The sequence below is a fragment of the Gallus gallus genome, chromosome 3 (genome assembly GCF_016699485.2).
Source record: "Gallus gallus isolate bGalGal1 chromosome 3, bGalGal1.mat.broiler.GRCg7b, whole genome shotgun sequence".
Classification (NCBI taxonomy): domain Eukaryota; kingdom Metazoa; phylum Chordata; class Aves; order Galliformes; family Phasianidae; genus Gallus; species Gallus gallus.
The window spans coordinates 80,436,855-80,464,247 of NC_052534.1; the positions used below are offsets into that span (position 1 = coordinate 80,436,855).

Genomic DNA, 27,393 nt, shown 5'->3' on the forward strand with positions numbered 1-27,393 from the left:
GCTAAACACCTGGCGATCTCTTGGAAGCTCACCTCAGCCTTCTTGCACAGTGGGATCTAAATGCTCCTGTGCCAGGTCATGCACATCTGTTGGAAATCACAGAGCATCTCACTCTGGATAATTTGAAACTTTTTAATATTTTTTTTAAAACACTGTGTGCCACCTTGGAGAAGGGCTCTCACCAGCCAGCAGTACTAGGCAGCACTTCCCAGTTTTCTATGTTTGTTGTATTTCAGATGTTTTCATGAAGTTTATTAGGAAGCAAGACAGTGCTTACTGATCACTGTTTGTAATTTCTTTTGCAAATGTGGGCAACACCTAATGCTTGATTTTGGTTCAGGTCTTGCTGCTGCTACTTCTGTTACTGTTTACAGATAAACTAAGTCCCATCTAAAATTCAGTAACACCCACAAAAGCTCTTCTAGTATGAAGCTATTGCCTTTATGAGCCACCAAAGAATCATTCCCAATCTGTAAGCTGTAGTTCATGGTGAAGTCTCATTCTTCTCTGAGGACAGATGCTGTGAGGATGATACTGTGGGGTTCCTCCTATGTGTCTCAGTGAACGAACTTAACATACGCTGAAATAAAGAAGGAAAAACAACACGTGGTTAAATTAAGTCTGTAACCATAGAAGAGGTGTTGGGCATCTCCCCAGCACACCCAATGTGCTGGTCTTACAAACCAAGTCTGTGCTGTAATCCAGTACTCTCTCTTACAAACACACTGACACAATAGCCAGACTTGCTGGCAGCAAGCATGTAGCTGAGCGGGGAAACTGTATGGTTTTGGCCAGGTTTTCTTTATGGAAAAAATGCCTTCTAGACCTGACAGAGTGATCAGCCCCAGCCTGAGCAAGTCATTCAGGACTGGTAGGATAGAACTTAGGCACATAACCTTGACAAAAGTAGCACGGCCAATTCTCTGGAGTGTTCAGCACCTGTTGGCATCCCATCCCATTTGAAGCTTCTAGGAGGGAAGGGGAAGTAGAAAGGCCCTTCAGCCTCAAGCCCTCAGGAAAAGGGACGGGGAGGGCTGGTACCTTTCCCCTCACCCCTTCACCCTTGCTGGCAGTTTCCAGCACACTGCTCGTGAAGAAGGTTAAAGTCAAGTCTTTAGCTGCTCTCCCTTTACTACTGTGTCTTCCTGTTCTGCAAGCTGGGACTGATCTACAGATGTCTCCATGCCCTTAACCCCACTGCATCGCACCCACCAGCTTTCCTTCTGCTGACAGCAAAAGAAAAGAAGGAGAGGGAGGAGCACCTGGACCCTCATGGCAGCAGAAGGCCTTTTTTCAACACATGACTTGAAGTGTATGTTTTGATATAATATGTAGGGAATCACAGAATCACAGAATGGCCCAGGTTGGAAGGGACCTCAAGGATCATGAAGCTCCAACCCCCCCGCCACATGCAGGGCCACTAACCCTCATATTTAATACTAGACCAGACTGCCCAGGGCCCCATCCAACCTGTCCTTGAACAGCTCCAAGGATGGGGCATCCACAACCTCTCTGGGCAGCCTGTTCCAGCGCCTCACCACTCCCACAGTAAAGAACTTCCCCCGATATCCAACCTAAATATTCCCTCCTTCAACTCAAAACCATTTCCCCTTGTCCTGCCGTTATCTACCCTTGTAAAGAGTTGAGAAACTTGTGGGGAAAGGAAGGTGCTGTGCTGATATCATCAGTGCTTTCCACTGACAGGCAGCTGTTAGGATCCACCGTCACAAGGCACTGAGCAGGCCTGCCTTCATCCCCACTGTGGGCTGGATGCTCAGCCCATGAGACTCTTACTGATGGCTGCGGGTTATATAACTGTATCCAAATAGTTCTCTTCATCTCTAAAAAAAGATAAGCGAACCAAGACAGCAAATGCAGGGACTGGGCTCAGAGTGCCAAGCTATTGTCTTGTCATTGTTGTCACTAGCTCACATTTCATTATTAAAGTGTTGTGAGTTGGTTTGTTTTTTTCCCCTCTTTTCCTTTTTGCTTGTTTTGAGCATAAATGCAGGTGCTTTCAACCTCCTGACAACCTGGAATGCAGTTAATGCTCTAGATGACACATTAAGGATGTGTGAGTCTCTGCAGTGCTCCCAGCCTTTAGCAGAGCCCATGCAGGCCGGCGTCACTTAGCAAACAGCAGCAGCAGTGAGATGAGAAGCCCGATAACAAACCGTTGGTGGGGGTCAGGATGAGGTGATACCACTTTGCAGTCCTGCTGAAATTCCGGTTTAGCTGCTGAGGTATAAGAGTTAGACAGGAGATAGAAAAGCAGGAGCGAGCTTAAACTCAGGATTATTTTAGTGGTTAGAAATAACACTGAAAATGCACAGATTCTGTTGATTCATTTGGCACCTGTGCAGATCTGGATGTGCTCCACCCATCCTTTAAAGAATCAGTTTTCCTGCATGTGGAAAAGAGAGGTGTCACCAAGCATCAGGCTTCTGTGAAAACTCACTTGTTAGACCCTGGGCAGTCTGGTTCCACCCTCTCAAAGCTGAGGCAGATAAAATACTCCGTGGTGCTTCCTACCCTGTTCAACATGCACGTGTAAGCTACATCACCAGGTTGTATTGTCACAGCTATGATAGTTTATTTTTGCCTTTCCCAGCGCTGCAGATCCAGTTATTCCGTACTTCTGAACCTCCTGATAGGCACAGCGTGGTGACAGTGCTGTTGTGTTTTCTTCTTGTGTTGCTCAGCCTCATCCCTGGCATTTCTTTGTCTCAGATTAACAAATAGGTATTTCTTTTGTTTTTCAGGGAGGGGCTTTCTCAGCCCTATAGGCTCTCAGGTAACTGTGGGGCAGTGAATTGCTCTGCACTCTGCATGGTAGCATCCTGGCTGCCTGTACTGCTAGGTAAAATCACACACATCCTCTATGAACAGCCTAGCGGTTCAGAATCATAGGCAATGATCTGAGCATCTGCAGATAGGCTTTCATATGGAAAAATCTTTAAAAAGAAAACAAAGCTGTCTTCTGTTGTTTTTTTGGTTTTTTGTTTTGTTTTGTTTTTTAATTGATAGGGGCCACCTTCAAATTTTCTCTTTTTATGAGATCTCGTATTCTCATATATAAGTTAATGACTGGGAGATGGGTTGCTCAGAGCCCCACCAGGCTAGCTCCCACTGTTGTGTCGTGACAAAAAGTATTTTGTGAGAGGATGTGTCCTACTTTAAAAATGTAGCCTGGGGGAGATAGGGAGAGTTCTTGGCAGAGACTTTTGCATAAAGCAGTGTGATAAAGTAGCTAGGGAATATATTGCATGCTAATAAAGTTTGTCCTTGAGTGTGAAAAGTGAGTGCTTTGTGAATAGCAGCAGGTTTTTTTAGCTTTTGATACTCCAACGTGACCCATAATGAGGCATACATAGACCAGCACGTCTTTTCAGTCCTTTCCAAAGAGCTGCCGAAACTAAAGAGAATTTTTTGTGACCAAGTAAGGTTGGCTGCAAGGTTTGTTTGTTTTTCACTCTCCTGCTGGTTCCTACTATTCTCTTACTCCCACATCCTATGTGATTTGTTTTCAAATGCATTCTTCAGCCCTCTCCTTCCCTACCTACTGTATCCTGTTCTGCTTTCTGGCTTCCTTCTCTTTTCTCATAGCTTTTCATTCCAGTTCCTGTTCCCTCTGGTCCCTGAGAGATGAGGAGTGAAACATTAATAGCTGGCTGGTTTTATGAGCTTAGAGTTCAGGTGAGGGCTCAGGAGACATCCCTGGTGCACCATATTGTGCCCCAGAGCAATCTGTAGCACTTCATTCCTGGGGCAGCAGAGGGGAATATGTACCCATGCATCACCCACTACCACTTAGTGCAGGAGTTCAGACAGCACTCCTGATAAAGTAGGTCTTTACTGAAACTTGGGGGTTTCAGCTGCTACGACTGAAACTGTGGTGATGAATTGCTCTGCTGTTACCACTTCACTGCGTGTTGCAGTTACAAAGAAATTTGTTTCATGAATAGGTGAGCAAAGCAAGTGGATTTGAATCATTACATTACACTTCCTTATACCAAAGTTGGTGCGTTGACAGTGGTTTGAAAAATGTGCCATTGCACAGTAAATTCACCATACATATCTGTCTCATTTTTTAAATCATACTGCTGCTTTTGCACTAATGCACTAGTAAGGAATATATTCTTCTGTTACGTGTAACTATTTATTTTTTATGTCAGTGTATCCTCAATATGAATAGATATAAAATAGGAAGCGTGCTTCATTTCCCTGTTGAAATGTTGCACGGGTAATGGATAATGCAATTTTCCATGCTGGAAAATGTAGGTCTGTATTATCTTTCTGAGGATAGATCTGATTTGTGCTTTTGTGTTTCTTGAAAATAAATGTAAGGTTAGCTGTAGCCAAAGGTTTGATGACTCCCGTAGTCAACAACATCTGCTTCTGTAAATGGCAATGCGACAAGGAGAACAGACCTTTTAACATCCATTATCACTGTGCTGGCAATTTTCTCTTACTGCTAATTTCTTATCCCTGTGATGCCCAGATGGTTATCAGTCATGTGCTAACATAATCTTCTGTCCAGCAGGTATATTTATAATTAGCATTTATAAACATTTCTGTATGGTTGCATTCAGCAATTGGTTTTCCTTTTTTTTATCTTATTTTACACACTTTTATATATGTAAGACATTCATGAGGAAACCATCATGCAAAAAAAAAAAAAGTCAGTATAAATGGATTGCTGAGTAGATAATACCTATCCTGATAGGATATGATATATCCTTACTGACATCATCCTAAATAAGAAATAAATGTAAAGGAATTAAAAACTGATGTCTCTGCTATCTGGATGTGTATAAAATTTCAGTGTCTGAATTCAGGATGATTTGATACAGTTTTCAGTTAATTTTGTAATTTAAGATATTTTGGCTGGGGACTGTAAATGTGGTAGGTTGTTACTTGCTGAAAGATGACATAGGTTATTAATGGGTATAAAAAGAATCTTGCTGAAAGTGAATTAAAAATAGAGAATTACACCAAATTGAGAAATGCACCAAATACACATATACGGTAGTTTAATGCATTTGTTCTGACTTGTTTCAGGTTGAAGAAACTTCTTGAGCAGGAGAAGATCTATCAAGCTCGGAAGGAGAAAGAACACACAAAGAGACTCAATAAACTAAGAGAAGAACTAGTCAAGCTCAAATCATTTGCACTCATGCTGGTGGATGAAAGACAAATGCATATTGAACAACTTGATCAACAAAGCCAGAAAATACAAGATTTAAATCAAAAACTAAAGGAAGAAGAAGAAAAGCTTAAAATTGTTACTGCAAAAGCAAAAGAAGATGGACAGAAACTGATGCGGCTAGAAACCGAACTTGAACACAAAACATCATCATTTTCTCAAGAACATGAGGAGATGACTGCTAAACTGGCTAATCAAGAGTCACATAATAGACAGCTAAGGCTCAAGTTGGTTGGGTTGACTCGCAGAATAGAGGAGCTAGAGGAAACAAACAGAAGTCTTCAAAAAGCTGAGGAGGAACTTCAGGAACTAAGAGATAAAATAGCAAAAGGGGAATGTGGGAACTCGAGTTTAATGGCAGAAGTTGAAAACCTCCGCAAGCGTGTACTTGAAATGGAGGGAAAAGATGAAGAGATCACAAAAACCGAATCCCAGTGTAAAGAGCTGAAAAATAAACTGCAAGAGGAAGAGCACCATAACAAAGAGTTGAAACTTGAAGTGGAAAAGTTGCAGAAGAGAATGTCAGAACTAGAGAAGCTGGAAGAGGCTTTCAGTAAAAGTAAGTCTGAATGCACTCAGCTACACTTAAACCTGGAGAAAGAAAAGAATTTAACTAAGGATTTGATAAATGAATTGGAACTGGTGAAGACTCGAGTGAAAGACCTTGAGGCATCAGAAAGTAAGTTGGAAAAAGCTGAAATAAGCTTAAAAGATGACCTAACGAAGCTGAAGTCATTTACTGTAATGTTGGTTGATGAACGGAAAAATATGATGGAAAAAATAAAACAGGAGGAAAAAAGAGTTGAGGGTCTAAACAAGAATTTTAAAGTTGAACAAGGGAAAGTTATGGATGTAACAGAGAAACTGATAGAAGAAAGTAAGAAATTTTTGAAACTGAAATCAGAAATGGAGGAAAAGGTGTCTGTTTTGACAAAAGAAAGGGATGAGTTAATTGTTAAACTGAAAAGTGAAGAAGAAAAATCCTCAGAACTAAGCTGTCGATTTGACCTGTTAAAGAAAAGAATTGATGGTATGGAGGAAGTGGAGAGAGAAATTACTAGAGGTCGAGCCAGAAAAGGACCAGAGCATGGCTGTCAGGAGGACAATAAGATTAAGGAACTTACTATTGAAATTGAAAGATTGAAAAAACGTCTCAAACAACTGGAAGTGGTTGAAGGAGATTTGATGAAGACAGAAGATGAATATGATCAGCTAGAGCAGAAATTTAGGACTGAGCAGGATAAAGCTAACTTACTTTCTCAACAGCTGGAGGAGATGAAGCTCCAGATTGCCAAAAACAAAGCAATAGAAAAAGGTGAAGCAGTGAGCCAGGAGGCAGAGTTGAGGCATAGGTTTCGTCTGGAAGAGGCTAAAAGCAGAGATTTGAAAGCAGAAGTTCAAGCTCTTAAGGAAAAAATCCATGAGCTGATGAACAAAGAAGACCAGCTTTCTCAGCTCCAAGTTGATTATTCAGTTCTGCAGCAAAGGTTTATAGAAGAAGAAAATAAAAACAAGAGCATGGGGCAGGAAGTTCTGAATCTAACGAGAGAGTTAGAACTTTCCAAGCGTTACAGCCGTGCTCTGAGGCCCAGCATAAATGGACGAAGAATGGTTGATGTTCCTGTGACATCCACAGGTGTGCAAACAGATGCTGTGAGCAGTGAAGCAGCAGAAGAAGAAACTCCAGCTGTGTTTATACGGAAATCCTTCCAGGAGGAGAACCACATCATGAGCAATCTGCGGCAGGTAGGTCTGAAAAAACCCATGGAGCGTTCTTCGGTGCTTGAGAGATACCCCCCAGCAGCAAATGAGCTTGCGATGAGGAAATCTTGGATACCGTGGATGAGAAAGAGGGAACCTGGCGCTCAGGCAACTCCAGATAAAGGAGCCCGAACCCACAGTAGCACGGCACATCCTGGGGAGGTTGTCCTTTCACCAAAGCAGGGTCAGCCTCTTCATATTCGAGTGACACCAGACCATGAGAACAGCACGGCTACTTTGGAGATAACCAGCCCAACCTCAGAGGAATTTTTTTCAAGTACCACTGTCATTCCTACTTTGGGAAATCAGAAGCCACGAATAACCATCATTCCCTCTCCAAATATTATGCCCTCAAAAGGAAAAGGCAGTGAAAGTCCATTGGGCCCAGACCGTTCCATGTCTCCAGTCACTATAACAACATTCTCCAGAGAAAAGTCTCCAGAGGGAGGTAGAGTACCTTTCGTTGACAGACCTGCATCACCAATTCAGATTATGACAGTATCAACATCTGCAGCACCAGCAGAAATCTCTGTTTCTCCGCAGTCACAAGACATGACCATGGGAAGGGCTGTTTTCAAAGTAACACCAGAAAAACAAACTGTCCCATCTCCAATCCGTAAATACAACACCAACGCCAATATTATTACAACAGAAGACAACAAGATCCACATCCATTTGGGTTCCCAGTTTAAGCGCTCTCCCGGTGCTGCACCAGATGGTGCCAGTCCTGTGATAACAGTCCGACCAGTGAACATATCAGCTGAAAAAGAAGTTGTTACTGGTACTGTCCTACGGTCGCCCAGGAACAACCTGTCCTCACGGCCTGCAGCAAGCAAGGTGACAAGTACTATCACTATAACACCTGTTACTACGTCCTCCACACGAGGAACGCAGTCAGTGGTAAGCAGCACAGTCCCATTTTGTAACCTTCATAGTCAGGAGAAGGGTGGGCATACTTTGCGTTTGAGACACCAAAAGGGAAAGAATGAGTGGGAAGAGGAGAAACACGTAGGCTACCCTACATGTGTTTCAGATACAAGCTTAGCTATAAGATCTGAATTTGCCTGTGATGGAAATTTTATGCCAGGTAATTTTATGCCAGCATTGGACAATGATACAGAATCATAGAATGGCTTGATTTGGAAGGGACTTTAAAGACCACTTAGTTCCAACCCCATGTTGGGTAGGGTTGGCCCCACCAGATGAGCCTGCCCAGGGCCCTATCCAACCTGGCTTTCAATGCTTCTCTGGGCAACCAGTTCCAGCACCTCACTACTCTCTGAGTAAAGAATTTCTCCCTAATATCTAACCTAAATCTTACCACTTTTAGTTCGAAACTGTTCCCCGTTGTCCTATCACTATCTGCTTCCTCCTGTTTATAAGCACCCTTTAATATACTTCTGGCATTATCTCCCAAAGGAGTAGTTTTGAAAGGAAGACCATGCAAAGCTACTGAATATAATGGCAGTCCTGTAAAATTCCAAGTGAGAAAGAGACAAAGAATGATGGAGATGACAGAAATTTCTGCTAAGTACAAATTCTGACTTCTGGTAATCCTCTTAGTGGGTTTTTTTTTGGCCCAGCTGGAGAGTCCTTAGCATCTGATAGTGCAGGCAGATACTTCTTTGGTGGAATCTCATTATATTTATAACTTAATTAACATCTGCTGTAATACTGGACTCTGAAGGACTGAATAGCCAGACTTGGTACCATTGTTTTATGCTCCAACTCTTTCAGCCAGTGAATACCAAAGTTCTTTCTGTCCCACTAATGTTATCAACTTTTCTAAGTGCTCTTTCTACCAAATTTTTTGCTGCTTTCTGTCTATGTTGGTTCCCTTTTTTGATAGTGCTCTCCTTCCCTGAAGATTTACTAAGTCTTCGACATCATTTTGCAATGTTCTAGTTGGGAAAGAAGAATTTGACCAACATACAAAAACAGCAGTACTGTATTAATCCAAAAGCTTATTTAGCTAGACGTTAGCCTGTAGCAGTTACTTAGGGTAAGACTATTTTAAGTGGATAAACAGAGAGTAATGTTTTCCTCAGTGTCTGTTCCCATTTTTTGGCAGTAGGTGAGTGTTTCTTTCTGAACCAGAGCCTGTAGCTACATCTTTGTGTTTAACAGACCATAGTGGAGTTTTCTTCTATCTATTCTGTGTTTTGAACTTGTTTATTCTGTTGTTTCCACAACATCATAGGACAATTAACATTTGTGGGCTGTAGAAAAATGCTGGGTTTTTTTAGTTGCCTTTTACTGCAATACCTTAATTGGTTACAGTCTCTTTCTTTTATCTGGACGAATACTGAACAGTCATGCCCTGTTCATTTGCCCATGTCATTTAGGAGTGGACTCAAGGTAACATATTCTTTAGCCATCTCTGTCCAAGCTGAAATGTCAAAATGTATTTAAAGTACCTTCAAAGATATGGAAGCACTTCCACACTTCTAGAGAGATGCTGCCATTCCCATTTAAGGCCTCTGACTCATAGAAATTTGCATTTGCCATGCTGATCTATTTGGGATTGCATGTGCAATCTCTCCTCACGTGTATAATGCATTGGAGATGTTTCACAGGGACTCCTGTATACTAGAAGCAACTGTTCATTTTTTAAAGTCTCAAGTTAATTCATTTATAAACTCCTTTGTGTCTCAGAAGCTTGGAAAACCTTTTTTTTGAGAATTCCCCATTCTTTTTTACTACGTTTGACTCTTCTATGGTGATGCACTGAACTGTGGCAGACAAAACTTTTTTTCTTTTGTTTTCATCTGGCTAAAATGTAGTTTCTTTCATCACTTCAACCCTGATTTGGAATGTAAGGAAATAGCTCAACCATACGATTTACTTTATCTTATGCTTTCCTTTGTATTGTAAGGCCCATGTCAGATTAGCAGGGAACTTCTAACAAGCCCAACTGTGCTTTTTCCTCCCTAACTCTCTGAAAAAAAAAACACAAGTTGTATATTCACCATCTGTTTTGCAAATGGCTGGTTTATAAACACATGCAATACCCCTAGTCAGGAAAAACAAGGTGTAATCATTTACTAACCCTCAAAGAAACCAACATTGGTAATGTTTTGAAGGTATGAGCTCATAAAATCAAAGAAGACAAACTGAAGCAAAGCTGTTCTCTCGGCTCACTGGTTTTGCTTTTTTTCTTAGCTCTCCTCGTACAAGGTGTTTTTTACAATATACTAATGCAGTACAAAGGGGAAAATCTGAAATTTCAAGCTCTTATCTGTCACTACAAGTTTGCAGTTACTATTTTTATATTTGAAAACATTTAACTCACTTTCCAATTTTAATTTATAGAGTTATCTTTGTACTGCAGGTGAAGGTAATTCTAGAGTGCACATGTGGTACTGTTCAAGGTTCAGCCTGTGGTGTCTGCCTGCCCAAGAGTCCAAAACCAGAGACAGTTGCTTCATGGAGGAGTAGATGGAGAGCTGAGGGTTACTACTGTTGATTGGCAGCGACCTGTATGGTAGAGTAGCTGCAGTTACCTGTCTCTCTTAGTAAAGCCTTTTTCTGTCTCTGACAGTTTTGACATAGAGAAAAGGGGACGCTGGTCCAAAGGGCCACCTGAAGGAGAGTTGGAAAGTTCTTGAGCAGTTAACCAAAAAGAGCAATCAAAAGAGGTACCTCTCTGTGACTGTCTCCCCTGGCACTTGAACTCACTGGCTTCTCTGAGTGAGGCCTCAATGTTTTGGGGTACTTCATAGAATCACAGACTCATTTGACTTGGAAGAGGGACCCTTACATTTCATCTAGTCCAACTCCCCTGCAATAAACAGGGATATCTACAGCTAAATCAGGTTGCTCAGAGCCTGGTCCTGCCTGACTTTAAATGTCTGCAAGGATGGGGCACCCACCACATCTTGGGACAACTTGTTCTAGTGCCTCATTACCCTTACTGTAAAAAACCTTTTCCTTATATGCAGTCTCCACTCTTTTAGTTTGAAGCCACTTCCCTTTTTCCTATCACAACAGATCCCACTAAAGAGTCTGTCCCCTTCTTACAGCCTCTGTTTAGATTCCCTGGACCTCCAAGGCGGGAGTTCTGTTGCATCCTTCAGCCACATGCTGATGTGATGGAGGCTATCCCAGTTAGACTGAATTCAGTGTTTAACATATAACCGTAGCCACTTTGATTTCAAAACCCATACCCACCCCTAAGCTTCCAGTTGGTGGTAACTGCCTTTCAGGATCTAGTCACCTAAACATACTTCCTTTGTGTCATTTAAAGCACTCTCAAGTATCCTACCTAGCTTCCAGCTGCTTTATCAGAGGTTGCAGGTCTCTTTAGATCCCCTCTTATCAACTGGCCTTGTGCAGATAGCTTGAATAGCCCACAGCATCTCAAATTGCAATAGATGCTTTTATGTCAGACGGAATTTAACTGTTTCTGTCCAGGGCAAGCTGGTCTCTGATCTGATCAAGAACAAATGCTGAAAACACACCTTTGTTATTAAAATATTCCAAAAGCGATCATATACGAGAATACTCTCACTCCTTCTGCGTATCCATCAAATACAATAAAGTTGACCATAGTGTTCCAGTAGCACATATAGCCAGCTCTGAGCCAGGTAACTTCACCGTGCCTTCCTGTGAAGCCATCTCTGCAGGCTGCATCAGAATTGAGAGCATTCCTGCATCAACAGAAGAAAAGATACAGCCTATGAATACACGGGGCTGGAGGGGATTGCTTGCAGGATTGCTCTTGGAAGGAATCACCAAGAGGCAGACGTTTGTATGTGTTTTCTGCCTCAGACGTTGCTGAAATGTACCATGTCCCTTGCCTGCTTCCACTGCTACCCTGCCAGAGGGGATGGCTTGCTGAAGAGCTACGTTTGTGCTGTTTTCCTTGGCTTAACAAACACAAAATGCTCTTGCAGCTGTCTGCGAAGTGTGCATTAGCTTCCATAGAATCAACATGTTTGTATGCCATAATGAAGGAAACTGAAAAAAAAATTAAAGCCAGTTAGAGTTCCTTTCACAGTGATTTCCAGCGATTTAGGCTTGAAATGAGTAACTTGAAAGCACCCAAATCCTTCGATAATAATTTACATGCGAATAAAGCTGAAGAAATGCCTGGGATTCCAGCTACTTCATTTGATTGCCTCATGTTTACAGACTGTGGAGCTCTTTCAGGGAACACAAGATGTTTGTCATTTGGGTTCCCTGGGATGTTGACATATTTTCCAAGGCTGATGGAATGCATTTGCATGTTTTGCCCTACAGAATTGTATGGGCCTAACTTGTTTTGACATCTACATGTGAGTTCCATATTAGCCTTCAGACTACTATTGTAAATGTTGCTTTTAGTTATTGAAAATGGCTTCCTTCCTGCCAGGCAGACAGCATTCAAGTTTTCCAATTGTGATTTTTTTTGTGTGTGTGTACACATAAGGGTCTGAACTGTTCTTAGAAGATTAAGGAATGGTTTTCCTTTGAATACTCAGGGTGCAGACAGACAGCTCTGATGCTGCTGGCTGGAAATCCTTCGAGAGAGAAAAATGCTCCTCCGTGGAGCATTTTTTAAAAACACTCCAAAGTAAATGAATATGTGTTAGAATTGATGCGACCCTCTAATTCAGTCTTCTTCAGAAGTTTACTTTTATTTTGTTTATATGCTGTAAGTTGCAAGATTTAGTCATTTAGCAGATAGTTCTAGCTAGGATTTCTGAATCTCGTGAAAGGTGTTCTCTTTTGTGAGATCAACATCTTCACTGATTATCTGAAAATAAAAAAGCCAAACTTGACTTGCAACAGAGATGCACAAGTTGTCATTGTTAACATTTGTCTCTATATTGCATGCTGCAGAAGGTAAAAGACATTTTTCTCTCAGAACTGTCATGATTACAAGTATTTCTTTTAGGTCATGGTCTGTAAGGGGTAACTTCCAGTGTTGGCCAACATTATCTGGACAGGAAAGATGTGTTGTCTGTTTTGAATCTTTTTGTCCCATCCTAGTGCTCCTTGTATCTTTACACAGTGAAATTCAGTTGCCTAAACATGGATATGGGTTGCCATTCCCACAGCTGTAGGAGGCCTGCCTGGCCTGTGACTGGCACTCTAGCTGGGCACAGATCTGTGGCTGGTTAGCTCTGCCAGCTCCAGTCAGGGGGATTGGATGCTCAGCTGGCTTCCCTCCAGAATAAAGAAACGTCAAAAATTGTTCTGGGCTTTGGTTTATTCTTCTGAAGTCCACAAACTTGAGGATAAGAGTGCTAGGGAGGTTGTTGCCAAGACAGAGCTGGTAGAATGGCTGTGTCTGCCCTGCCTTGAGGTAGCCCTGGCAAGCTTGGCCTTTGCCAGAGACCAGCAAGCTCTGGCTGTGACTCCCGGGGGAAAATTATTTCCCATGTCCTTTCTCTTGCAGCAACAGGAAAGGGAAATTCAAATCTTGGCCCAGTCTCTCTGTTTTGGCCCTACCTGCTTCCTCCTACCCCTGTACAGTGCAGAAATAACCAGCCCCAATCATGGCCCACTGAACTATGGGAAGCAAAGTTCGATTTTATTTATGTGACTGAGAAAGCTTGTCCCTGCTCTGAAAATACGGCAGTTAGCAAATTAGCCTCATGTGGCTATTCTATTTTGAGGGCCTCTGCTCATCAGTGTGCACATGCAATGCTAATACTGTACCTGTCTGAGAGCTTGGCCTTGGCTCAGCAGTCTCCGAATGAGCCCTGCATTGTGGTGTGCTGTAGGATCAGAGATTTGCAAGGATTCCCATCCGTATGACATCTTGATCTAAAACACTGGTCCCCAGCTCTGGAAGACTAGTTTCACTCTGATTTTGTACCTTTGGCCCTGCATTAGTAGTATTTACTACAGACACGTTTCAAACACAAGACGAGGGGAAATGGCCTCAAGTTGCGCCAAGGTAAGTTTAGGTTGGACGTTAGGAAGCACTTCTTTACAGAAATCCTTTACACTGGAATAGGCTCCCCAGGGAGGTGGTTGAGTCACCATCCCTGGATGTGTTTAAGAGCCGTTTGGATGTGGTGCTCAGAGATTTAGGAGAGGGTTGTTAGAGTTAGGGTACTATGGTTAGACTGCGGTTGGACTTGATGATCTCTGAGGTCCTTTCCGACCTGAGTAATTCTATGATTCTATGATTCTATGATTCATTTGCTGACAGCCATGATTTAGGGCGTTGTTGCTTGAGTGGTAAATGAAGAAACTGTAAAAAGTGTAATATATGAGAATATGTGAGAAGAAAAAGTCCTCAGTTCATGTCATTTCTCTCTCTGTGTGTCTCTTTTGCAGACAGCACAGGATGGGTCATCCCTGAGACCTACACCCACCCGTATTCCTGTGTCAAAAGGTATGAAAGCAGGAAAGCCAGTAGTGGCAGCCTCAGGAGCAGGAAATGTGACAAAATTCGAGCCTCGTGCCGAGACTCAGTCTATGAAAATAGAACTGAAGAAATCTTCAGCCAGTGGCTCTGGCTCCCTGGGCGGGGGTCAGGGCTGATGGCAGGTTCAGGGGGTATGTTCTGCAGCTGTTACTGCTACCATGAACTACAGCCCCCTGTCTGTGGAGTTGCTCATAATTATCCATACTAACGAAGCCCTACACCTGTCACTCACAACCAACTAATGAGTGTGTGTGATGACTACTTGAGTAACAACATCCTTTTGTTTTCTTATTGAAGGAGGAAAAGAACCATCAAAAAGGCAGTGTACGTCAGGAATACATTCAGCCTGGGAAATGAGAATGGGCAACTTCACCAAGTTATTAATCCAGCCTAGGAATTCTTACTGCTTGACTTGGTGACTATTTAATAGACTGAAGGAAGATCAGTCACTTTTAAACAACGGTCTTCCAGCATAACAGATCACTTTCTGTCCTGGCTTCTGTGTGGAACACCTGCCTATAACCACATTTTTGAGATGCTGTGGTACCTAGGGACTTGAGCTTTTATTTCAATAAAAGCTAGTGCTTCACATACAGCAGAGGCAGAGAGAAAGAACCACAGGTTGTGACCAGCCTTATCTCTAAGAATCTCTCCTCTAGATCAGCTTTTCTCCCGTGAGAAGCTTTTTTCTTTCTCAAGGCAGTGACAAAATTCAGGGGAATAGGGAGGTTGCACAATTTAGGCAGCAGCAGCAGCACTAAGCATCTGTGTATTTCTTCCAAAACTTGACTACATTTGTAGTTAGTGCTTACAGCTGGGTCTCTCTCCTGTGGCTTAGACTGTGTTACTGCCAGCTCTGGGGTTAGATGAAGCAAGTGGGCCAAAAGGTGTTTACTATTTAAAAAAAGCCTCAGAGGAACACTGATCTGACTATAATCAGTACAGTCCATTTGTGCCTGCTCCAAAAACCATGAAAGTCTATGAAGCAAGTCATTTAGTTGACATCAGTGGGCTTGCAGTTTTTCTTGTTGGATGGACTTGTGCTCTATAGATAAACTTGAGCTGTCAAGCATTCTTATGTGTTAGAGGGGGTGTCAACACAGATTGCTGGTGGCAGCAGTTGCTACCTAAAGACACAGTTCAGGTACAGTCAGGGAAAGAGAAGGGGTCTGATACCTGAGTTATGGTCAATTCTCATTTGTTTGGAGTATTTTGTGTTAAGTACAGACTGCCTCAGAGTACCACGGAGATTCATCTTTCTTTCTCTCTTTTTGGTTTCTTCATTTATATGTTTGCATTTTTAAGCATGTTTTAAGGAATTGTTCCAGCATGGAAGTGGTGTGGATACTGATGATTGTTACAATGATTTATTTAATAACACTAAAGCTATTAAAGGGCATTTCCTTTAAGTGATCAATTTTCACAGAAGAAAGTTGCAAAAAAAGAAACTGAGCTGAGCAGGCTGATAAATTAGGGTTTTAAAGCTTGTATACCTCAACTACCACAGAAAGCTGTATAGGACTGGTTAGGAATACCTTTCAGAAGGAAAAGCAGGAAGACAACCAATAAATAATAAATACAATTCACGGAAAGAAAAATGCATCAGTGTGTGAAATATTAAATAGCTTTCTGCCTGGGAGAAGAGATTTGATGGAAGAATCTGCCACAGAAGGTCAACAAAATTATATTCAATCCAAACAATGTTTAATCTTCAGTCTGCACTTTGCAGTGCTCTCCAATTTAAGATCCAGATATGGCTATTATCCCAGAGTACAGCTGGCATTTTATTATTAACATGAAGGGCATTTTGGCTGTGATACGAAAGCTGCTGTCACATACAAAAAGAAATAGGCTTCCTTCTTTCCATCTGTGCAGCACCTGAAGTACCTGCTAATTTTAAGGTTCTGGTTCCTATGGCACCTGAAAATCAGATTCAAATTTTTCATAGCACTCAATTCCCACTATTTCAGATAAAACTTGGAAACTGGAATTATCAAGCAGTATGAGTTACCATTCCAGAAGTGCATCAGACCCTCTCAACTAATTGATATAAGCTAAAAGCCTCCGTTTGACAATAAATGGTTACTGAGATCTTACTGTTCGGATTGTAACATGGACTTTTAAGCAGATGTTTGAAGAAAACTTATTAAGAGCTTTTAGCTGGATAGACCCTCTAAATACTGGCACTCAAACAAATCTTTAGTTCAAAACAATCATTTAAATAATACTGCAAACATGAGCCCCAGGCTAATGTGGATACAGTGATGAACTACAGCTGGCTTAAGCCTTCCTTTTCATATCCTTTTCTCAAAGAAACAAGCTATTCCTTAGTTAACTGTTGCCTTACCCAGGGCAATGTTCTAAGCGTGCCTGTAGTTGAAAAAATGGTTTGTTTTGCCTAAGATCTGAGAAATGAATTCACCTGAAGAAATAATCCAGACTTACAGTACCTGAAATCCAAGACACGCAAATTAGCGCAGCTGAACCAGAACTGCAGACACAAGCTAGGAACTGCTCTATAGAGTCAGAAGGATTATATGAGACAGATTTGAGAAATTCCAGACAGGTCAGACCAAGGATGCTGTTATTTTTCCTGGGGACAGCACAAAAAAAAAAAAAAAAAAAAAAAAGAACTTTTGCTCCATAGCCAACTCCAGCAGAATTCCAGAGAGTTGGAATCAGGCAACTAGTTTGACTGTTAGCTACAGATATGTATTTAGTTGTACTCAGCATTTTTAACATGTTTTGATTGAGCTGAGATTCTTGTTTTGTAAAGGCAGAAAGAATGTAAGATAATCATACTTTTTTTTTTGTTATTATTATTAAAAAAAAAAAAAAAGGAATGTAGTTCAGAAGTCTTCAAAGTTGAAGCATAACTGTCTTTATTTTATTGGAATTTCTCCTGAATCTGAAGACTGTATTTTTAGTGACTAGGGTAAAGTTCTCTGTTCAGGAGGTCATCTCCAAAGGGTGATTTAGACAACCAAGTCTAAATACAGTCCATAATGCTCCAGCTCAGCTACCAGCTTTCCTGGTATTGTCTGAGCACCAGAGACACTCTGAACATCTACCTGAAGTTCTGCAGCTGCACTGGCCTACCAGTGTTGTGGCCCAGCTAGCAATGCAATCTCTGAACCTAACTGAAATCCACATTCTAGGTATTCATGTCCTCTCAGGACATCAAATCAACAATAAAGCCACAATTTCACGGTCATTTAAAGTCAAGACATAATCAACCACTGGAACCAGAAGTTGCAGTCTTGTCTTGGGCAACTCCAACCCAAGATAACACTGAACTCTATCTGGCTGGCCCATGAGTTGGCACAAGTGTTTGAACTTACCTGGAGAACTGATCTGAACTAAAAAGAATCTGGCAACAGACATAAAGTCTAATTTTAACCTAGCCTAGGTGCCAGCTCTTGGGCCAGAAAAAGAAAGGGAGAAGGTGTGGGAAACCAGTAGCTGTTTTGAAGTGGTTGTAGAATCATTTGTGTCTCCTAATAGATCACATAGCACAGGGATATGTAGTAATGCTACTTGTTTTAACAAGCTTTTGATAGAACCTGTCCTTCAAAGGACCCTCAGGACCCTCTTCTCAGTAGTTCCTGAGATAATTCCAATCAGCTCCACCAAATTCAGCAAGCACTGACAGCTGAGGGACTGACAATGGCATTCTCATTCCCTTCTGTAAAGGCTGTGCTGTTCTGCATGGAGGAATTCAGTATTCACTGAGCAGAACCAAGAGAGTGGTTGAGTGATCAGGATAGTGAAGTAGGGGGGAAGTCCCCCTAGATTCTGGTCCCTGTTCCAAAGACTGCTTTTTAAGCCTGGCTTTCTGTGAAAAGAAGGCTTCTAAGATGAAATGTCTGTGTTCATCCATCCCTCCATCTGTCCTCTGTTGATGAATAACATTGTACACATCCACTAGTTTCAGCCAAACCTGACAAAGCAACGCAGGTCCCCAGAATAAGAACTTCTTCAAGTTTAATGAAAAGGGTGACTGAGAAGAGGAGCAAGACCTTAGCAGAACCCCACTGTGTGAAAGAATGTGGCATGAGCTCACCTTCAAGCAACATCAAAGAACAAACCCAAGAGAGTGATGTCACAAATGCCACAAGGGCGAGCCTTGTTCAGACCTCAGATTTTACTAGGCACCAAAGAATCAAACTGTCAGACATAAATCCATAGGAAATTAATCGGGCCTTTATTTACAGGGCGTCTTTATGCATATTTTACCATGACTGGGTTACAGTGCAGAAAACCAGCTTCCTCTGCCCAGGTGATCATCAGGAATTACTCGTGCTCATTCTTTCTCTCCCTTTCCTTTTTCCCTGTATTGATTTTTTCAATGAAGTGGAACAGTTTCAATAGCAAAATGCACTCAACTCGGAATAACAGTGGTAAATACAGTGGTCTTTGAAAGAGAGGCGGTACAGATTTGAATCCCATCAGACACAAGCAAAATCTGAACCTATAGCGCCCACATTATGAAATACTGCTCTTAACATGGACTATCTGTGCAAGAAGTGAAAATTTCCATTTCTTTCATTGACTTCTAAGCACTTCAAATATTTTCAGGATATTGAGAGAAAGGGCCTGATTTACTACTCTTTTCGTGAGATGACTGCTGCTTTGTGAATGCTGAACAGAGGAAGGAGCCTCTGGCAAGGCTCAGCAAGACACCAAATGTGCAGAGGCAGGGCAGGATTCAGAAGTTACAACTCTGTACTCTGCATTACTCTCTTGGCTGGGTTTAGATGTTTTCCTGCTCAGCATGCTGTATCTAATCTGAACATCTCTTGCTGCATTCTCTCTCTTATCCCTTTAAATCAGAAAATAAGTCAGTAATAGATATTAACTAATCTATATCCATACTTGCAACAGAAAAAAAAAGGTTAGCATGCACCTAAATTCTGACGTCAGCTCTTTCCCTTGTACCCATGCTAGGGCTAAGAAAGCCTAAGTTCAGACTCACTAGGAGCAGATGAGCATTTTTATTTTGGTTAGGCTTCAGTGTCAAGTGGAGAAATACCTTGTTCTGGCTGACTGCAAAGCCATACAAGCCTTAGTGAGAATTCCAGCCCATATGGCTCAGGTAGAATGGCAGGAGAAGAGGAAAGGTGGCAACCCATTCATGGCAAGATACAGATCAGCATACACCGATGTGTGAGATTTTGGTTGTAGACCCATAACAAAGTTTTCTGCTGCATTCTTGAGATTAGATCCTGTCACCTGAATGCTGTTACATGGGTATTGCTAACGTGGTCATGAGCAGAGCAATGTTTGCGTAAGTATGACTGAAAATGAGTGAGCACAGAACTTCATCTCTAATGTCTAGAGGAGCTCTCTCATATTGTTAAACCTACTAAGTAAACAGTAGAAAAAAAACAGAGATTTTTACTTATTTTGCTCACCTTTTTTTTTTCCATTTGTGATGCCTATTAATGTGATTCTTCGAAAAGCACAAAACACTCTGTGACTCTTCTTAATATGCCCACAGAATATACATCACCATAGCAATTAGTCGCATTTGAGTAATCTCAGAAGTCACATGAATATGTTGATTCATGCCAATTAGATGCCAAATCACGTTACTGCTTGACATGTGCTACATGTATCCTAAAACACGTTCAATATTTACACGAACACTTTGTGATTCTGATCAGAAGCTGAAAGTCATGTCTTTAAAGAAGCAATCTACCATCCTGTGGTGTTTCAGGTGCTTGGCATAATCTTCAGCAGTCAGGACAATTTTCAGACCAATTATATGTTCCTATCACACATCAGTGGCCGACTTCATTGAATCTGTATGAAACCTGTACTTTGCTGGCAGAAGTTTCTATGAAACTTCATCTTTTGAACTTGTTTTCATTTAGGGGAATATTTTCCCCCCCTGCATCAGTGTGAGTTACCCTCTTTCTCTTAATTCTGACTGAGCACACTCTGACAGACCTCTGTCCAACATTTCTCGCTGAAGATGTTAACATCACTTTTAATCTCCATTACTACCTACACTGCCCTTACAAGGCTTTTTGGAAGATGCAATGAGGATTAACTGCTCTCAAATTCAGAGCTGTCAGCTCTGAGATTCAGGTACAAATCATTCAGGTATGAATGGTTCCTCACTTTAAAAACTCTTTTTCAACGGGATTATAAAAATAGAAATACTGATAGATGATTCACTTCTGTCACTTGGATGTGCAACTTTCTGTATCATTTGATGTTATTTGTTTGTATATATTGTAAGAAGAAATTAAACTTACATACATACATTAAACATACATTAAAATGTCAGTTGATGTGCTTCATTATGAGAATTGGTATTTTTGATAGGCCAGTTGCTAATGCTGTGTTTCCCTGAGATATTCCAGCTTAGACTGGGGAGACCAAAATCAGAATCATCATTTTTATGTTACGTACCTTTGTTCTCTTTTCCTGTCATTAAAATAAATTCAGTTGTATTTAAGTGAATTGATAGCTCCTTGAAATACTCAGACCTAAAAGCCTAGAAAAATGTATATAATTATATACCACAGGTGTCATATTCCTACAGAGGTTACTCCTACAGAACTGTGACAAAATCTACCCTACTGTAGTTTCAGTTTAATAACTGTTTGAATACCTCTTCTAGTAACTACAGTATGTAGTATGTAGTATGTAGTTTGAGCAACCTGGTCTAGAGGGAGGTGTCCCTGCCTATAGAAGGGGGTTGGAACTACATGATCTTAAATGTCCCTTCCAACCCATACCGTTCTATGATTCAATGTACATAATGCATACATATAAGTATTATATGTAACAATTTAATGCAGAATAAATTGTTAGGAAAACAAACAAACAAACAAACAAACTTAGTCCATACATATAAAAGAGTGTGAGAAAATAATGAACAAATGAATACTGGAACTGGAAAATATTTATTTATTTTAATATTTTTCTGACTTAAAAAAAATCATTATATTTAGTCTGTAGGAGGACAGCTGATTCGGAAACCCACTCTATTTTTGCTGTTCGTTCAGTATTGAGCCTTCACAAGGAAGATGATATTTTCTACAGTCCAGTTAGTTTTTAGAATTTTGTTATTAAACTATGAATAATTAGATCATAGATAGATAATAAAATAGATCGTGTCAAAATTGATTATTAAGAAAAAGTGTTTCATATAGAATTCATGTGACTCCCATTGACGGGAATGGGAGATTTCATTCGTTATTATAATCTGATATTAAATGCAGCTTTTTTTGCGTAATATTCCTCAAGAGCATGAAGTTAGAGAACAGCTCTGCTTGTAATTTTTCTTGCTGTAGTTTGCGGTTCTTTAATATTCATTGCTCAAATTCCTGAGAATAAGCACACATATATTCCTGAAAATCATCTGTGAATGTAAATTATATAAAAATGAAATGCTTTCATGTAGGAAAATCTATTACTTCACTTACCACACCATACTTCCTTGGATGTTGCCTTAGCCGCGCTTTTCTGGGTCAACACACATAAAAAACCTAACTGGAATCTGCCATCTAGTGGCAATATTCTGGCATAACGAGTACACAAAAAGCAGTGACCTTCCTTATTCTAATATAACTTAAACACCTTTCAAGTATTAGCAGGCAAAGGCAGAGAGTCAACAAAAATGCCCAAGGGGATAACGGCACGGTTAGTGCAGCTTCTTGGGCTGCATACGTATTGAAAAATCTTCAGGCTAATAAGAGAGGAAAGAATCTTAAAAGAAAACCAACAGCATTTCAATTAACAAAATGAGAATTTATGAAAGCATATTACTGTACTTCTAGTTAGCGTCGGTGCAGTTATATTGCTTGCAGTGTGCAAAATATATCCTTACAAAGATAATGTCATTGGCTGATAGCTACATTCTTCTATTAAAAATTGCCTGTCGGAGCAGTGTACTTAGATAGAAAAACTGAAGACCAAGCTGTGAGCCAGCAGTTCAGAAGAACCTAGAAATTAATCAGAGAGGTCATGTGTTACACTCAGGGCAAAACTAACCCGGGCCTTTCAAAAACAAGGCAAATACTTCCTTTTGTGTACTGTGGCTGGAATTTATATTCCAGGCAATAGCAAAATTCAGCAGACTTGCTGAATAAAAGCAGCATCAGTTTCTAAGGAAAATTCAATTTAGAACAAATGACCACATACCTCTTTCTCATCCCCAGGTTAGAATCGCCAGCAGGTTTTTGATGGTTTTGCTTAGATAGGATTCAAGATACCCAACTTCAAATTGTCCTCCACGGGATTCAGGTGTGGGGCTGAGCCTTAGTGTTCCTGTGGTTCAGTGTATTCAGCTATATTATTCTTTTTTTCCAAGTGATGGATTTGACACTGAAGTGGGAGCCAAGGGCTCCAGAGCCCTAGCATGGTACTGGTTAGGTTTCCCATTGCAGCATTAAACAGGGCAGTTTTTATCAAACAGTGATGTTAGAGAAAGTCTGCAAGGTATTTCTGGAAGAAAAATACTTTGCTAATGTAACTGTTCTTCATGATAGTAATTTGTAATTTATTTCCAGTTTCATAAAACCAAATGTTTTGCTCTCTTTTTCTTTTAGAGAGTGTCGTCATTCACCAGTTACGCATGAGCTCTAGATGAGTTACCACCCCAATATACTCTCTGTGTGCACTACCCTCCTTACCAGTTGGATGGATCACTGTAGAAGCCCTCTACCATCAACACCAGGGTCACTTGTGCTACTGATTCTTCATGGGAGTATTTATTGCTTCCATTAGATGTTATGTATTCTGTCTTGGTAGAGCTTTAAGAAAGGCATTTTGATACAGTCAGAGGGAGAGAAGCAGTCTTTTCTGCCAGCTGAATTTCACTTATATTTGCAAAGCCTAAGGCACCTGCTTGATTTTTTTTTGCCATATAATTTATTTTTTTAATACACTTTGTAAAGTAACTGTCCCAAAGTTGCAATTCCTGTTGTCCGTGGTGCATTTGTTTGTAGAATACACTGTTAAATTTGCAATTTGATATTTTTGTAGTAGAGAGAGAATGTAAAGAAAGGAAAAGATAATTTCAACAGTATTTTCTGTTTAAGAGGAAAAATGCTCAGCGCAATTTTTTGCCACCATATGATTCTGTGAGACTTAATACTCTGATGACTGCTGTATGGAATTTGTTCTATTGCAGAATATTTTTTGCACTGTGTGATGGTTTGGCATAAAATTAAGTATAAAGTCCACTGCCTTGAAATACGACTAGATTTACTCATTTTAGACAATGTAAGCCAGTTTTTAAAGCTGTGATTTTTTTTTACTTATGCCTGTACCAAAAAAAAAAAAAAAAAAGTTGATTTTCATTACACTGTAACTAATAAATTTTCACAACTATGCAAATGTAATCAAGTGTTTCAATTATAAATTAATTTCCTGAAGTTGGCGGTATTTGCGTATGTCTTTGTTTGCAGGGACAGAATGCATAGCTTTGGAAGTTGATTTTCCTGACTGCCTTCCACTGCGCTATCACAGTGATGGGCGTAGTAAAACTGGTTCTAATATTGTTTGTGATACAAAGAGGGATCTATCACTACGTGCTTAATGACATCATTGTTTCTAACCTGGTGCTCTCACTGCATTGGCAGATAGATCTCCTCGACATGATCAGACTACTCAGCGCGAGACTAATAGAACTGTATAAATGAGATGCCATGTGGTGAACTGTGCATTTTACACTGGCAGCTTTTCAAATAGCACCCAGAGAGCTCTGTGGCAGCTATACTTAAAATGATGTTTGAATGAACTACACATAAAGCTGGATAAATTCCTTGCAGGGTGAGTTTTTTTCTTCTATGGTTCATAATTAATTATTTTTAATCTAAGTCGTTGGCACATATTTTAAATGCTACAGTTATTTAAATTGTAGAAGCTACTGGAATAAACTGCTTTTTAGAAGAGAAAACAGTATTGCTTGCAGGAGATGCAATGTGGGATGCCGGAAAATGTGCATTAACTCAGTGTCCCACTGAGAAGAGTAGGCCTGTTACCTTTGAAGCTGGAATAACGCAGTGGTTTGTAGTCAATTTGATCTTCAAGGTTTGGTTTGCTTGCCAACCATGGGAGCTGTTTGCTCTTCTTGATACGAGCTCTGCACCAAGTACTGAAATTCTAGAGAGCCACGATATTTTGGGACCTGGATGGACTTTTGTGGAGCTGATCTGCACTGGGAAGAGTCAGCTGATATGCAAGGGAGCTACTGGATAATCTAAACAAAACAAATGCCATTTCCTGGTATAGCTTTTGACCACAGCAGAGCTTCAGCTGGTACACCATGTTTGTTAAGGAGGCTTGTGGTGGGTTTTTTTTTAGGTTTTTTTTTTTTTTTTTTTTTACAGCTGATAATATGTGGCAATAAACATAGCTGTGTCTGTAAGCAGTATTTTAGAGTGAATTCAATATTCCAGCTTTCATAGAGTAATAAAAAGCATGTTTAGTGTGGGCTACATTTCAGTTTACTGTGCAGTAGAATGAATGTAGTACTGACCTAAATCTCCTGTTTTCAAAGCATCACTTGTGAATCAAGAACTATCCACCTGGAATGAAACTGCCAGCTATTTGAAAGTGACACTGACAGGCCTGAAGTGAACTTTTACATATGGGTAAAATCTAAGTTCAGTCATACTTCAAAGCTGAGTCTGGATTTGAAAAGTCCCAATCAAGGAATGAAATATTTTTCCTTGTCTGGATTTTAATATAAAGCTGATTCAGTATGAGTGCATGCATAAGCTGTCCCCTGTTGTTTTATGATCCCTAAACAGATACACAAACATTTATGGCTTCGCAAATGCATTAAGTTTTTAAGCTTTTAAAAAATAAAGATTTGTTTAAAGCATTAATACAGTCGTGGTGTACTTGAAATCATTTAGATTTTAAGGTATGGTAATGAACTGCAGCACTCTAAAGGAGAATAGCAGCCCTGGTCACAAAAGATCATCACTGACATACACTATTGCATCAATGATACTGGCTCATGCAGATAGAATAATAAATTCTCTTCTGACACTTTGCAGGCTGCAAAGTATTTCATTAAGGCATCCAGTCAGTCAAGTTCACGTATGCAAAGGGTGCTCTGACAGGTGTATTTCATCTTATGCATTTGTGTCCCTGACCATTTTGCACGTTACCAAATCTGGATTTGAATCAAAAAGAAATTAAGAAAGTGCATTAGCCACATAACTGGCTGATACTTTGGGGACACTCGGGAAGAAATGTAATAATGTAGATTAAAAATGGGATTAATTTCTACAATTATTACTGTTAAAAAGGAAGTAATCATGAAAAGCTTTCACAATAAGACAAAGCAGAGGGCACTTTGGACTACAGATGGCAGTAACTTTTAAGCAATGGAAAATCAGTGAATGATCTACGTTTCCCTTTATTATTGCCTACAAAGGTTTCAAAGCCCTATTTTAGTATAACTACAGGTGATAAAATACGACATCTATTAAAAAATCTGACATACTTTGACTTCTAGAGAGAGACTCTCTTACACTGTGCTTCCCATTTGCCTCATTGTGAAAAACAGTTGGACACAAAGAGGAGATAAAACTTTCAGTTTTGTAGAACAATCTGTGATGTGGAAAAGATAATAGAAATAGAAAATGGAGGTTACTGCCCTGAACACTCCACTTCCTACTGTGAAATGCTCAGTTTTAGCTCTTGCTCTGAACAGTAACATTTAGTTTTATGTTGAAGGCTTTACACTTAATGCTTGTTTTTACCTATGTAGATTTGCTGACTGAATTAATCTGCTTGGCAGTTTTATTTGCCTTAATTGACTATTCTCTGTATTAGTGGTTATAACAGCATGAAGTTTTATTTCTTTCGATTTTATTTTAAAGAGCATCAATTATTTATTTTTTTTTTCCTAGAAATAAGAAGGCAACGTGATAGCGTAAGTGTCAGAAGATCATTTAGGGAGACTTAATGAAATACAATTAAAAAGTAAATGCCAGTTGATGGTCTTTTAGATTAACTACAGTACAGTCATTTTTGTAATATTTGTGCAGATTTAATAAGCTTGAAATCACCTTTTTGTCCATTGGGACCCCCAAGTCCTTCTCTGCAGGGCTGCTCTCAATGAGTTCTCCCAGGCTGTACTTGTATCTGGTATTGCCTCAACCCAAGAGCAACACCATGCACTCGGCCTTGCTGAACCTCATTAGGTTCTCATGTTCCTGCTTCTAGAGCTTGTCCAGATCCCTCCCTTCTATTGTGTAAACTGCACCACTCAGCTCGGTGTCATCAGCAAACTTCCCTACCAGGATGAGAGCCTGTGAGCATGATGTCTCTTGCAGCTGAAGCAAGGAGGAGGCCCTGATCAGGCGGCCTGTAGTAGATCTTGACCACCAGATGCCTTTTATTAGTCCAGTCTCTAGTTTTAACCCACAAGCTCTCAACCTGTTTATGACTGTTTCTCAGAGGCAGCTTCTTGCAGTCTATCCCCTTCTTAACACAGAGGGCAACTCTCCCACCCCTCCTACCTCACCTATCCCTTCTAAAGAGCTCATAGCCCTCAATCATGCCATTCCAGTTATGTGAGTCATCCCACCACGTTTCCATGATAGCAGTAAGATAGTAGTTTTCCAATTGCACCATGGTGTGCAATTCCTCTTGCTTATTTCTCATGTTGAGTGCGTTGGTACAGAGGCACTTCAGCTGGGCTTTTGGCAGAGCCCTCCCAAAACCTTCTGGGACAAATCCAAGGTTTTCCCCTCACTGCTTCCTAAAGTGACAGTGTTCCCTGAGTCTCCTCTGTTACTCAGCAGTACACCTCCTTCCCCCATCAAATCTAGTTTAAAATCCCAGTGATGAGCCATACCAGCTTGCTGCCAAGTATATTTCTACTCCTCCTTGTCAGTTGTGTCCTATCCTACATCAGCTTTCCCAGTGTAAGGTTTGTCCTAGATTACAGAACATAAAGCCCTGGGCATGACATCAGTCACGCATCCATTCAATTCATTCAACTGGTCTGTTCTTCTCCTTCTGCCTGGATCCCAGTTCTCCAACCAGAAGGACTGAAGAGAACGCTGCCTGCAAAAATTTTGTA

At 40.6% G+C, this 27,393-nt stretch overlaps 1 protein-coding gene across 3 annotated transcripts in view; it reads left to right on the forward strand.

The window, feature by feature from the left end:
• Window positions 1–25,180, forward strand: part of FILIP1 (filamin A interacting protein 1) — a 139,140-nt gene extending 113,960 nt beyond the window's left edge. For 2 of the 3 annotated variants that reach the window (XM_040697737.2, XM_040697738.2), the window contains 2 exons: window positions 5,062–7,867; window positions 14,240–14,461. In XM_040697737.2, the coding sequence (XP_040553671.1) occupies window positions 5,062–7,867; window positions 14,240–14,446 (3,013 nt within the window). In that variant the 3' untranslated portion in view covers window positions 14,447–14,461. Of the gene's footprint in view, window positions 1–5,061; window positions 7,868–14,239; window positions 14,462–22,894 lie in introns of those variants that run through there. The other variant, XM_046939691.1, reaches the window with a different exon arrangement.
• Window positions 25,181–27,393: the final 2,213 nt, after the last annotated feature.